Raw genomic sequence first — 14,178 nt, forward strand, 5'->3', positions numbered from 1 at the left:
TAGTATGGTCAGTGTCACAACTGAAGAAGGAAAGAGAGAGAGAGTTCATAGAAGGGATGGTTGATTAAAACTGAAAGTTGTAAAATGTTTGCCTAAAGAAATTAGTTCTAAGGGAAGACCTCAGGGACGAGCAGCAATTAACCAAAAAATGGAATGTAAGTGATTCAGAAAGAGAACATGGTACTTGTAAGATAAGGTGAAACATAGAATGATATGTTGGAAGGTCTCAAAGGAATTCAGATTACCTGGAGCATAAATGAGAAAGATAAAAAGAAGAAATTGGCAGAAACCAGACAATGAAGGTTACTTTAAGCAAATGGGAATCAACAAAGAAAAAAGTTTTTAACAGAAGAATGATTGTTAGATTTTTATTTTGCAATGGTATCTCTGTAATATGGAGAAAGGTTGGGTTTAAGGTGAGGCAAGGATAATATTTATCTTGATTATGGCACTTTTGGCACTCCCTTAAATTTTGTGCTCAAGGCAAGTGCCTTATGCAACTCACTAAGGAGGCCCTGGTAGAATTAACAAACCTAGGTATGATTAAAGATGTTAAATAAGGGAGAAGATAAGTCAATGTTGGATGCAGAGTTCTGGCTCAAACAATTGGGTAGATAGTGAGGTTGTCAAATGAGATAGTGTGGGAGAACAGGCAATGTTGATGAATTTTGTTTGAGACATGCTGCATTTTAGGTGTTCTTGAAACAATTATAATCAACAAACAGTTATTTGGAAATAACTGGTTTAGGGCTCTGAGGAATTGTTTGAGCTATAGATATAGACCTGGAGTCAGGAGTACATGGATAGCAATTAAATCTTGAGCCCAGATAAAGAAGAGATAATTAAAATAAGATAAAAGGAAGTCCTTGGACCAAACCTCAAGGCACACAAGCATATAAAGGACAGGCACAGAGGAAAATTCTACAAATGAAATTTAGAAGGGATGGCCACAGCGGTAATCATGCTGTACTGAATACAAAGAGGATTTCAAGAAGGGACTTGTTCAGAGTGACAATTGTTATTGGGCGAGAAGCTAAAAGTGAAAATATCCGTAGAGCAACAAGGATGTCATTGATATGGTGATATCAGACTGATTGGAGTAATTTAGAAGTGAATAAGGTTTAAAAAGTGAAAACAGCAAGTATTTGTGCTGGAACGTGATAGGAATTCAAGAGATGAGATATTGAGCCCAAATATTATTAGGAAAAATCCAGTATAGAAACAGGTAGAAGATGAAAAAAGGACAGAATCGTTGGTACGAAAGCCACATGGAAGAATGAGCTTTAGACAGAGGAGGAACATCACCTTCACCTAAATGGAGGAAGGAAAAGATGCATGTGGACACAGGAATTAATGGATGTGGTGACAGAAAATGGAATTTCCATTGAAGACTTCAGTTTTCTTAGTGCAGTAAGCAACATCATCTCCTAGAGGGAGGAGATAGTATAGAGACACATTTCTGACTCCTTCAGATAAATGACCTTAAAATTTAAGTGTGACATTATCAAATTGATTACAAGCCATCCTTTATCACTCCACTGTCACTGTTGCAACATTGACAGGGATCAAGGCCTCTCCTAGATCATTACAAAATCTTTCTTTTGTACCTCTTTATCTGACCACTTCATTCTCAGCATTATCATTCTTTCCCTGAACGCTATTTATTTCAACAATAAGAAGGTCATGATAGTTAATGAATGCTGTTTGAAGAAGCCTTGGGGAAACTGAGAGGACGTTGTAGAGTTAACCTGATTAAGGATGAAGAAATTATAAAACTAAAGGAAAAAAAGTAAGGTGACTCATGAGTTCTGTTATGTAAGGATATTGGAAAATGCTACTGGTGACTGAGAAAGCCATCATTAGCAGAGATGTATTAGAGAGGCATCTTGCTGGAGATGGGAAATTTGTTAAAGGGCAAAATACGTAGAGAGGAACCAAGATGAAATCTTTCCACTGATTTTAATTGAAGCTTAGTAAACTTGAAAAATATGGCACTTACTATTTTATAATCATAAAATTTATTTTATAATCATAAAAATTTTATAATCATAAAATTATTGCCAATGATTCGAAAAATAAAAGGGAAATAAGAAATACAGATGTAGGTTATGGGAAACAGGAGGAACTTAAGAATAGAAATGGGGACTGGAATTTTAGCTCAGTGGTAGAGAGCTTGCCTAGCATGTGTGAGGCACTGGGTTCGAATCTCAGCACCACATATAAACAAGCGAAAAAGGGTCTATTGACAACTAAACAATGTTAAAAAAAGAATACAAATGGTACAGAATATAATTTTGTGTAAGAATGATGAATAGTGGTTAGAGCATAATATACCTAAAGAAGAGTAATGAAACATAAGGTGAGAAGCAGTAGGTTGAGGAAAAAAAAAGTCTTTGCCAGTTACTCTTCCATAGGAGATTAATAACTAGAATATATAAAAATTTTTTAAAAATCAAAAAATTAATAATTTAATAAATGAGCAAAAGATCTAAATAGACTTTTCTCAAAAGAAGAAATATAATTGGCAAACAAATATATGGAAATTTAAAAATATATGCAAATAAAAATACACTAAGATTTTATCTCACCACAGTTAGAATGGCAATTAACAAAAATACAAGTAATGTTAATTGCTGGTGAGGATGTGTGGGGGTGAGGTGTCAGACATTCTTGCATTGTTGGTGGAACTGCAAATTAGTACAACCACTTAGGAAAGCAGTATGGAGATTCCTCAAAATAATGAAAATGGAACAACCATGTGACTCAGCTATCTCATTCTTTGGTATTTATCCAAAAGAACTAAAATCAGCATGCCATATTGATATATGCTTACCAGTGTTTATAGCACATAATTCACAATAACCAAGTTATGGAACCAGCCTAGGTACCCATCAATAGATGACTGGATGAAGAAAATGTAGTATATATTTACAATAGAGTTCTACTCAGACATAAAGAAGAATAAAATTATGTCATTTGTTGGTAAACGGATGGAACTGGAGAACATTGTGCTAAGAGAAATAAGCCAGACTCAGTAAGTTAAGGATTGAATGTTTTTTTTCCCATATGTGGAAGCTAGAGAGAAAGAAAAGGATTTTTTAAAAAAAGGAACCTTGCAAAAATGGAAGGAAGATCAGTAGGACAGAGACAGGGGATAAAGGGGAAAGGAGGAGAGAAGAAAAAGTGGAAGAACTAGGGAAATGAAGTTGACCACATTATATGTGCATGTATGAATATATCACAGTGCATTCAAACTTTGTATATAGCTATATGCACCAATTAAAAATTAATAAATAAATAGAAGGAAGACCAATCAAGTACAGGAAGGTGATTAGGGGGAGGGAGGAGGGGAGGGAAAGAGAAACTACTGAAGCCTGAAATGGAGCTAACTATGTTATGTGCATTTATGAATATGTCAAAATGAACCCCACTATTATGTATAACTTTAATGCACTAATACAAACATTAAAAAAAATAGTAGGCTGAGGTGTCCTTTGAGGATAGGAGCCATCCCTTTCACCTGTGTTCCTGGTAGTATCTAGTACAGTGTGTGATGCAATGATTAGTGAATAAAATGCTTTATGTAGTTAAGAGCATGGATTTTTGAATCAGAATGGTCTCAGGTGAAAAAAATTCCTGACAATTTCTAGTTGTATAACTTTATACATGGTACTTTTTTTTTTTTTAGTGTGGTTTGGTTTGGTTTGGTTTAGTGATACTAGGGATCAAACCCAGGGCTTTGCACATTCTTGGCAAGTGCACTACCTCTGAGCTACATCTGTAGCCCAAGTTGGTTAATTTTTTAATCTTTGATTTATTTGTGTATAAGATAATAATATGTATATTTTGTCAGGTTAAATCAGTTGATGTATGTAAAATGCTTAATAATTTACATGTACAAATAACCTTGAATATGGTAAGTTAATAATGAATTTTAGAGAATTTTTCCTGCTAGGAATTCAGGCTTATTAGGAAGATTCTGGAAAGAAGGTTTTAATGTGGCATCATATTAAAAAAGGAAGAGATCAGAGGATAAAAAACAAGTTGGTGGCCATTTTATAATCAAGGGTAGAAAGTTGGAAAGTCTGTATGAGGGTAGGAGCAATGGTAACCTAAATGGGGCCAATGGACAATACATTGAAGAAAGGTGATCTATGAAAGTTGGTAACATCAGATATGAGGATGGAGAAAGAAGAATGAGAACCAAAGATGACTTACATCTCTGTGACTACGTGAAAGTCTCAATAGATACCAGTTGACTATTTTATCTCTTCTTGGCTTGTAATTTTTATAACATCAAAGTCAGGAAGTGTAATCTCTTTATGAGATTTGCCCATCACTCCTACAGTTCAGCATTGATGCACCGAGCACACCAAATGACATGCTAAGAACATTGTTTGTGTATCAATTGCAGTTGTGTTTGCAATGGGAAGCAAAATGTACAAAAAACCACCTCCTGAAGGAAACATAGTGGCTCAAGTTATGAAATGTATCTGGGTAAGTACCTACCTTTTGCAATCAAAAGAATAAAGAGATGCTATGCTGAGTGTATACACCTTTGAAAATGGCCTTTTATTTTTCTCTGTGATCTCTGTTCTACATGCATGGTTTTTGACAAGCTGAGATTAATTGATTTTCCTCCATATCTCTACTTAACCATTAAATTTAAAAAATAGCATAATCATTTTTGAAATTGGCAAAAATATTCTGATATATAGTTATATATGATGTTAATGGGAAAAAAGATAAATTTACATCTTGAGTATTCTGAAATTCAATGTCTAATGAGATCAAAGAGTTGGAATAGGTCACAAAAGGTATGTGTGTATGTGTGTGAGGAAAAAAAAATTGGAAAAGGCAGAGAATGGTTTCTCTTTTTCTCTCACCTGATATCTATGCTCTGCACTAGTTTGCTATTTCCAACCGCTTCAAGAACCGTTCTGGGGATATTCCAAAGCGACAGCACTGGCTGGACTGGGCCTCTGAGAAGTACCCAGTAAGTGAACACTGCAGAAGTCTCCTTGCTCTATGGGGTCTTCCAAATACATCTTCTCCTGTGTATTTGACTCTTTTCTCTTTCTGCTTTTGGGAACTTCTTTTCTAAGTGGAACTTCCGGCAATTCCATTCTTTCTTCCTCCCTGCAGAAGCGTCTCATTATGGATGTCAAGGCACTGACTAGGATACTGTTCCTTTATATTCCATTGCCCATGTTCTGGGCTCTTTTGGATCAGCAGGTAAGAATAGTCCTTTTGAAAGCTACCCCTTCTTCCACTACTTTACTCCCATAGAATAGAAATTTAACTTATTAACATTTGTCTGCCCCAGGGCTCACGATGGACCCTGCAAGCCACCAAGATGAATGGGAATTTGGTGAGTAGAAGAGATTTTTGAGAGACGTTTATTTTTTTCATCATCCATATTGAAGAAAATTTAATTTGTGTTTTTGCCTAAAAATCAATACAGTATCATTTTAGATGTGCATTTAGCCTAAGCACTGAGCAGACAATGAAATAAAAACCAGAACTTTATCTTTAGAAATCAGGAACATAAGGATGAGAAATAAGTATACCAGGATGTAGCTAGATAGTGGGATATCAAATGAAGTGATACAGACCTGGGGTGGAGATTTTCTTCTAGCTAATCCTAGAACATAAGCAGGGACAGGTTTGATTGGTGTTATTACACAACTGGTTCCATCTCTCAGGCATGGCCCAGCAGGGGACGTGTGAGAGGTAGAACATTTTGTATAAGGATGTGGAAAGAATGGAAAAGTTGTAAATATTCTTTTCTTTTTTTCCAAATGCTGTTCTTCAGTTCACTCAAAGTATCATCCATGCTCTCAACTGTTCTACTTCCTAGGTTATGATAGTATAGTTCTGAAGAAGACAGACAGGATGGGGTGATGCCAGAGTCATATTAGCAGTATGTTTGAAGCCAGCCTGCTAAATATAATTTTACCTCTCCCTTTCTCTAGTAGTCCAAGATTAACCATGGTGGTCCTCTTGTTGACCCTCTGGAGAACAACTTTGGAAGCACTGTGTCAGTGGGAATCCTCACCCTAAGAACAATGTCTTTTCCTTTTCATTATTACCACTTAGAACTGCAGTTGCTGAAATTAATAAAAACACAGCAACTCTATCTTCTCCAAAGTCTAAGAAAAGTATAGTATAGGTTGAGTATCCCTAACCCCAAAATCCATAATCTAAATCCCTTCAAAATCCTAGACTTTTTGAGTGTTGACATGATGCCACAAGTGGAAAATTCCAACCGTGAAACTTTATTTCATGCATACCATTATTATGAGTATTGTGTAAAATTATCTTTGGCCGTGTGTATGAGAAAGATATAAAACATGAATGAATTTCATGTTCAGGGTCTCATGGGTCTGATCCCCAAGATATTTCATTATATATATGCAAATATTCCAAAGTGCAAAACATTTCTAATCCCAAGCATTTCAAGTATACTCAACATGTACACAGAAAAGAATATTCTCCCTTAGGGCCATCAGCCTTCACCAAATGTAGCCAGAAGCCATTCCAAGTCTGTTCTCAGTCCCAAACAGGCAAGATAGCGGTCCTCAACCAAAGATCTGATGAATTTTCTTTTAAATGCTTTTGCCTGCTAATTAGCAAGATTATTCATCTGGACTTTTCTTGTCTTCTGCACCATCTCACTACCATTTATTATAATGTTTCAGGGATTTTTTGTGCTTCAGCCGGACCAGATGCAGGTAGGAGACTTCCCTGTAGGCATGTGGATGTGTTTCTTTCCTCATCTATCCCTCTACCTGCAGTATTAGGATTAACAGCTGTAATCTGATGCATTTCTTCTTATATACTGAGGAGGAACAACCTCAGAGATGATAAAATTCTTTTTAAACTTTAAATATTTGGAAAGTAGTTGCCTCCCAATTCCAGGGAGAGTGAGCTTGTCCCCCCACAGGTAAAGTATAATCATTGGATTTCTTTTTTGTCAAAGCAGTGGATAATGGAAACATTGCCAAAGAGAGTATAAGCCTTTGTTGTGTGGGCAATGGAGTCAGAATCTGTTGATGACTCCCAGTTCCCTTTTAAGCCTCTTGTTCAACAATACCTACTTCTTTCTTCTCTCCTTCCTTTCCCTTGACCATGTCATATTCCCTTTGAGCTATGAAACTAAGCTATGAAAATAAGTCATGGTAGGGGCTGGGGTTATGATTTAGTGGTGGAGTACTTGCCTATCACATATGAGGCACTGGGTTTGATCGTCAGCACCACATAACAATAAACAAATAAATAAAATAAAGTTATTGTGTCCATCTGCAACTAAAAATGTTTTCTTTTTAAAAAAAATTTAAAAAGTAACAGTGGGAGAGGAGAACTCTGAATATGATTGGCTGAAAAACACTCTCAGAGAGAAAGTAGCCCCTTGGGATATTTGGAAGGTACTATACAAGGAAAATAGTCTTGGGTGTAAAGGGCTGAGAGATGTTGAATCGTTCCATATGTACTAAGTGTATGTGGATGAGAGTGCAAGCATGCAAAGACCAGCATGTGCTCACATTTATGAGAGAACACTTGTAGCTAATCCTTTTTTACCATGCATTGCAGGTACTAAATCCCTTTTTGGTTCTTGTCTGCATCCCATTGTTTGACCTTGTCATTTATCCTCTGATTTCCAAGTGTGGAATTAACTTCTCGTAAGTGCTCACTATACCTTGTATTAACTGCAAACTGATTCAATCTTTGCTCACTTTGATACAGATTCAATACCTGTATGTTTCTACTTAATTATGTCTGGGTTTGGTTTATTGTTTTTGCTTCTATTTTTCCTCATTGAATTATGTGCCTATTAATATTGAAGAGTGGGAGTTAGGTGTAATCAATGAGAGTCAAAGCCTTCACTAGGAATGTAAGTGTGTGATATTGAAGGGGTGGGTCCAGGCTTTATTAAAAGTCAAAAGTATATGAGGGTAGGCTCCTAAACCAACTTGTTGCTTTGTCTTTGAATGTTGCTTCTTCAAAGAAGCCCAAAGTTTTTGATGATAATTAATTCCTTTAAATTTACCATTGTCCCTATGAAACAAGCGGGAAACAGGGTTGGGCAGAGGATAGAATTATTCCCAATTACTCCTTCTCTCCTATTTTAGAAGTTATTCTTTGTAATAGAAGTTATTCTTCGTAATATTTTCCAGAGGAGGGTTTCAAGTCTCCTTTTTAAATTATTATTATTATTATTTTACTGCATTCAAATGGCCTATCATTTACTCACCACTCTCTGAACAGACATCAGGGAGTTCAGGACCAAGTGCTATGCAAATGTAAATCAAGCACAGGTTTTCCCATCCAGGGGTTTACTGATTAGTAAGGGAGCTAGAGCATATGTGAGAATAACGATTACATAGGTAAATTATGTTAAATGCTCTAGGAAGGGAAGATGAAAATGGTAGAAAGGTGTAGAAAAGGAGAGAGTCCTTCCAGTCACCAGGGTCAAAAAAGGCTTCTGAAGAAGAAAATAAGTTAAAGCATGTACAGGACCTGATATATGGTAAATGTTCAACAAATCTGGTTGTATTGCTGTTATTTTTGATATTATGACAAAATGGATAGGAAACTCATAAGTCAAGGTAGAGGTGGGAAAAGATGGTACAATTACAAAGAGAAGTTTGATGTGCCTCTAGTAAAAGAAGGGGGAGAAGATGTATTAATAAGAGTTCTGGGAAAGGCTTTGAAAAGTAATTGGTACTAAATCAGGAAAGGTCTTTAATGATAGGCTAAGGAGTTTGGAATTCTTACTGTAGAGTCTAAAGGATAGAACAATTCTCTCTCCCTTTTGTCTGCAGATCACTCAGGAAAATGGCAGTTGGCATGATCCTAGCATGCCTGGCATTTGCAGTTGCAGCAGTGATAGAAATAAAAATAAATGTGAGTTCAACAAATCTTAAGCTCCAGGAGGGCAGGACCATATCTGTCTTGTTCACTGTACTGACTTGTTCACTCTTGATTCCCTGGGACCTAGCACAGTATTTGTTTTATAGGAAGTGCATGGTAAGTATGCATGATAGGTAAATAGATACGGATGCAAAATGAAGTCCAACTTTTGCATGAATGATTCAGAGTTTATTTTCAGGGAATTCCCAAACACTAATATCCAAGATATCTAGCCATCTGTTTAGGGAACACAGGCTTTTGTGATACCTTTCCAAATACTTAATAGATTATGGTTGGCAGTCAAATAGCCACTAATGGGGAGTGAAGTGTAAGGTCACGACTTTGTTGAAAAACACATAGTTTGTTTCCTGGCATTGGTGCCTGCTTCATTGAACTGTTTCCCCCTTCAAGTTACCATTAGGGTTCTCTAAACCGAACACTCTTCTTTTTTTGGGGGGGGGGGTGGTGCCAGGGATTGAACCCAGGGGCACTTAAGCACTGAGCCACATCCCCAGCCCTATTTTGTATTTTATTTAGAGACAGGGTCTCACTCAGTTGCTTAGGGCCTCACTTTTGCTGAGGCTGGCTTTGAATTTGCAATCCTCCTACCTCAGCCTTCCAAATTACAAGTGCCAAATGCTCTTCAGAGGGAGAAAACCATGTCCTTTTGACTACATAGGTTAGGTTGTCAGAGCAGGACCAAGTTATGTGTTATCATGTTCCGGGAGGGTTATTTGTTGGTGATTCCAATATATGTTTTTTGTTCTAAGGGAATGGCCCCACTCCAGCCAGGTTCTCAAGAAATCTACCTACAAATCTTGAACCTGGCAGATGATGAAGTGAAAGTGACAGTGCTGGGGAATGGAAATCATTCTCTGTTGATAGAGTCCATCAAATCCTTTCAGGTGAGTTATGAACCTGAATGAATCAGAAGCTTTATGTACTGTATTGACCTTGATTTTTTTTTCTTAACATGAATTGTATCATAAACATTTCCTGTGTTCTTAGATAATTTATGACAACATGATTTTAATGAGTATATAATATTCCATCCTATATATATATATATATATATAGTTAATTTAAATATTTTCCTATAGACATTCAAGTTTTTATTATTATATATAATCCTATAATGAACATCCTTACTCATGAATCTTTATGAATGCCTCTATCTCCTATGGTACATTCCTAGAACTAACTAATTCAAAGAAAGAAATTATTAGTATCTGATGAGGTGATTCACCCTGAGATGCTATGAAATTGCAGTATCCAAGCTGGGTTAGCGGGCTCAGACCTGTAGCTCAGTGGTAGATAGCTTGCCTAGCATATGTAAGGCCCTGGGTTTAATTCCCAGTGATTCCCAAAACAAAAAGCAAAACATACAAAAACATTTTCAAGCTGGCATAGAAGGTGAGTGTAACAGGTACTTCATTCTACAGAAAACAACAAATTATTCCAAACTGCACCTGAAAACAAAAAGCCAGGATTTCCACTTCCATCTGAAGTATCATAATTTGTCTGTCTATACTGAGCATTCTGTGGAGGAGAAGAACTGGTACAGTCTGATCATTCATGAGAATGGGAAAAGTGTCTCCAGCATGATGGTGAGTTGAGGAATTGCCCATGTTCCAAGTTGCCATCTCAAAGGAGGATGGCTGGCTCATCCATATCAAGGATCTGTCTGCTGATTCAATGTTCTGATCATCGGTTCCCTTTATCAGCTGTTACTGATTTTTTACTTTCCTCTATTCTAGGTAAAGGATATAGAAAACAAAACAACAAATGGGATGACAGCCATCAGGTTTGGATATCAGGCAGACCCCAGGCCACACCATTTTCTTGAATCTGGGGGTTTCTTCTGATCGTTGGGGCTTCAGATAAAGAGGCCTCATTTGACTTGTTCTGAACAGGGATTGTCTCTCCTAGAAGGTCAGGGACACTGGTGTCCAAAAGCATCTTCCAGGGCAGTGAGAGGGAGCTAGGCTTGCTTTCTCACGTGGAATTAAAAAAATGACACTATTTCCATATGCCTGCTCTGCTCCACTGCAAATATTTTTCTCCTGTATTTTATCCATTTATCTTGACCTCAAGAAAATAACTAAGTACTTTCTTTCTGTGACCATGAGAGAGAAATTTAGAAGTAAGCAAGTAATCTCCCTTCAAAGTTGGTAATTGGAAATCTGTTGTTTAAATTATTGTAAATCTATAGTGGCATCTTGGTGTCGTTCACATTTTAAGTCAAAAGATTTGATTTTGAATCTAGACAAAGCTGAAGCAAGGGATAGATACAGAGATGGAGCACCAAAGAGGTCACCTGCTGTCTGTGGTAGGAATTAGACATGAGATACACGTGCCTTGTATGTGCCACCAAGATGAGGTAGTTGTTGTTAAGAAGAGTGTTGTACAGAAGTTTTGATGAAAAATCTGAATTTCACTGAAGGATGGAACAATCATAATCACTTGCTTTTGAGTATTCTTCAGGAAAAGCAAACAGCTCAAAATAAATAAGGCAAGAATGAGGTCAGAAAGCCAGAGAACTAAGTCTTACAAGAGGGTGGGTATTTTTTAGATCAGCGCAGGATGATCTATAGTCCAGGAATCAAGCTGTAAGACTCTGAGGAAACTGCCCTTCTTTCCCCGTGGCAGACACCAAGGCAAAAGCTATCAAAACAGAAATGTACCAAAAACCCATTTCGAGGAATTAATCTAGGGACTTAGGTTCAGAAGACTAGAAAGTTGGTTCTGGAAGGGTCCAAAGTTTCTGGAGACTAGAAAACAATAACAAATTACTATGCACTAAGATCTAAGTTTTTCATGAGTCAAATTGGACTTCCTTCATGACAGGGTAAGATGTCACTTTTATGTAAATAGTTTATATTTAGTTATCTATTATATTATATATTATTCTATTATATATTATATTATAATAATCATATTATTTTTTAGTAAAGTCTCAGTTGGCGAATTCCACCATTAAGAGGAAAAGAAATTGGATATACCTAAGCTCTATTAGAAAGGAAACTCAGGTTGCAATTGGGTGATCATGACAGCGTCCATCCAGCTAGAGATCTGGTGAGAATGTGACAGATGATAAGTTAATACCCCAAGAAGAAGAAGTTAGAGAAAGTTAAGACTACTGATTCCTTCTTACATGTGACTTCATTCACTTGTCTGGATAAGTATGTATCATGAACCTTTATGTACCAGGCATTATTCTAGGCACTGGGGATATAGTGATAGGGAAAATAGAAAAGGTCCCTACCCTCTTTTATCAGGTGTCCTGTTTGTATCTGTCTGATTTGTAAATAATTTCTCTACCCTCAGGTTTATTAACACTTTGCATACAGATGTCAACATCTCCCTGGGTACCGACACCCCCATCAGTGTTGGTGAAGACTATGGTGTGTCTCCTTACAGAACTGTTCATAGAGGAGAGTAAGAGCATTGCCCTGTGGACTTTTTAATTTTATCAAGAATTGTTTTTAAAATGCTATCTTTGTCTATAGATGGGGAACTTAGGTACATCTGTATAGACAGACTCCTACTGCTTTTCCATTCTTGCCTCCTGCCCTCAGTCTCACCATTTTTAGGCAGGGATATGTTGAGATCATGGTAGTTGTGATGGCCACACTGGGTAGTTAACATGGCCCATCTCTGTGAGGTTCACAAACTTTATTATTGATTCTGGCTCTTACTCTGTGGGATGTCCCATTGGCACTTCATTACTTAGAATTTACCCACTCAGGTTCACTGTGTTTACCTTATGACCTGTTCCACCAGGTCATAAGATTTGCATGAGAAACTTCACCTGGGCCTGAAATCTACAAAAGATGATTTGTGCCTTCTTTATTCAGATTTAGGACTTAAAAACAAAAACAAAAACCTTACAGGCAATAAAGAGCTCATTATTGTTAGAGGCAAATAATCTGGCATGAAAATAACTTGTTCCTAGAAGCATCTCTCTTCAAAGAGGTGACTTTGCTAGTGATCAGTAGACAGCTGGGATCACTCTTTTCTCTGGAGATGAGTGCTGAGCCATGCTGCATATCCTAACCTAAACTCATCCTTTTCCAGATACCCTGCAGTGCATTGTAAAACTGAAGATAAGGACTTTTCTCTGAATTTGGGTCTACTAGACTTCGGTGCATCATATCTGTTTGTTATTATTAATGTAAGTAGCTCACAGCTACCTCCCTTTGCCCCCTTCCACCACATCCTGGGGTCCTTTTGGCAGGGACGAAGGGCAAAGGGAGAAGACTCCGACAAGACAGGGTCAAGTGCTTATTTCTAATGTAAGGTGGCAGTTTCTACAGTGATTTTAGAAAGCCCACTGTCTACAGAGGGAATTTAAATAGAAAATACATCAGCAATTGGCAAATCGTATTGGGAATGGGAAATGTAATTCATCTTGAGTCCTCACTATGAGATCACATGATATACTCCAGTCTCATTATAGCCCTAAGAAACCAAAGCTTATTAATGCAAAATTATTTATGTCTTCTTGTGTGGCTTCACAGGCAGGTCTCCTAGCTCTCTAGAAATTTAACCTACTAACTCATCACAGTCTGAAATACCAATACCAATAGTAAATGTCAATTGCCACACAAAGTTTGGGGATCTGTTAACTGATCAGTCCATCAAAAACAATTGTCTCAGCAATCAGGGCAGGGTACGTCTGCATTTTAATTTTGGTACCAATCTTGGTTTAAATTTTATTATTTAATTACTTTTGACACTATTAAAGATAAAAAAGAATGAGTAGGAGGGAATATTTCTAGAGGTGTGATGAGAATACCAAGTATACAATTTTATATAATTTATTGATTAATTAATTTAATTTGATCCTTTTGGTTATACATTTTTATCACATGTTTGTTGAGATATGATTAGTATGCCGTATAATTTACCCATTTAAAGTATACAATGGCTTTTACTATATTAATGTGTTCAATATATGTTGATATGTATTCAATATATATAGAGAAAAAAGCATTCCATAGTGTGCATTCAGTGGTTCCTAATATAACCAGAGTTGTACAGTTTGGAACATTTTTCTCACATCATAAAGAAACCTCATATGCTGGGCATGGTGGTGCACACGTGTAATGCTAGTGTTTCAGGAGATTGAGGCAAGAGGATTGTAAGTTCCAAGACAGCCTCAGCAACTTAGCAGGGCCCTAAGCAAATTAATGAGAATCTGTTTCAAAATAAAACAATAAAAGGGGCAGTGGATGTGGCTCAGTAAACACCCCTGAGCTAAAT

General features: G+C 36.9%; 1 protein-coding gene across 2 annotated transcripts in view; it reads left to right on the forward strand.

Annotated features, from left to right (window-relative positions):
* Positions 1 to 14,178, forward strand: part of Slc15a2 (solute carrier family 15 member 2) — a 33,792-nt gene that overhangs the window by 12,671 nt on the left and 6,943 nt on the right. For both annotated transcript variants that reach the window (XM_026394578.2, XM_026394585.2), the window contains 12 exons: positions 4,415 to 4,497; positions 4,910 to 4,996; positions 5,146 to 5,235; positions 5,327 to 5,371; positions 6,702 to 6,734; positions 7,594 to 7,682; positions 8,826 to 8,907; positions 9,684 to 9,818; positions 10,356 to 10,520; positions 10,671 to 10,717; positions 12,241 to 12,351; positions 12,991 to 13,087. In XM_026394578.2, coding sequence (XP_026250363.1) covers positions 4,415 to 4,497; positions 4,910 to 4,996; positions 5,146 to 5,235; positions 5,327 to 5,371; positions 6,702 to 6,734; positions 7,594 to 7,682; positions 8,826 to 8,907; positions 9,684 to 9,818; positions 10,356 to 10,520; positions 10,671 to 10,717; positions 12,241 to 12,351; positions 12,991 to 13,087 — 1,064 coding nt within the window. The remainder of the gene's footprint in view (positions 1 to 4,414; positions 4,498 to 4,909; positions 4,997 to 5,145; positions 5,236 to 5,326; positions 5,372 to 6,701; positions 6,735 to 7,593; positions 7,683 to 8,825; positions 8,908 to 9,683; positions 9,819 to 10,355; positions 10,521 to 10,670; positions 10,718 to 12,240; positions 12,352 to 12,990; positions 13,088 to 14,178) is intronic.

Source organism: Urocitellus parryii, chromosome 2 (assembly GCF_045843805.1).
Source record: "Urocitellus parryii isolate mUroPar1 chromosome 2, mUroPar1.hap1, whole genome shotgun sequence".
NCBI classification, from domain to species: Eukaryota; Metazoa; Chordata; class Mammalia; order Rodentia; family Sciuridae; genus Urocitellus; species Urocitellus parryii.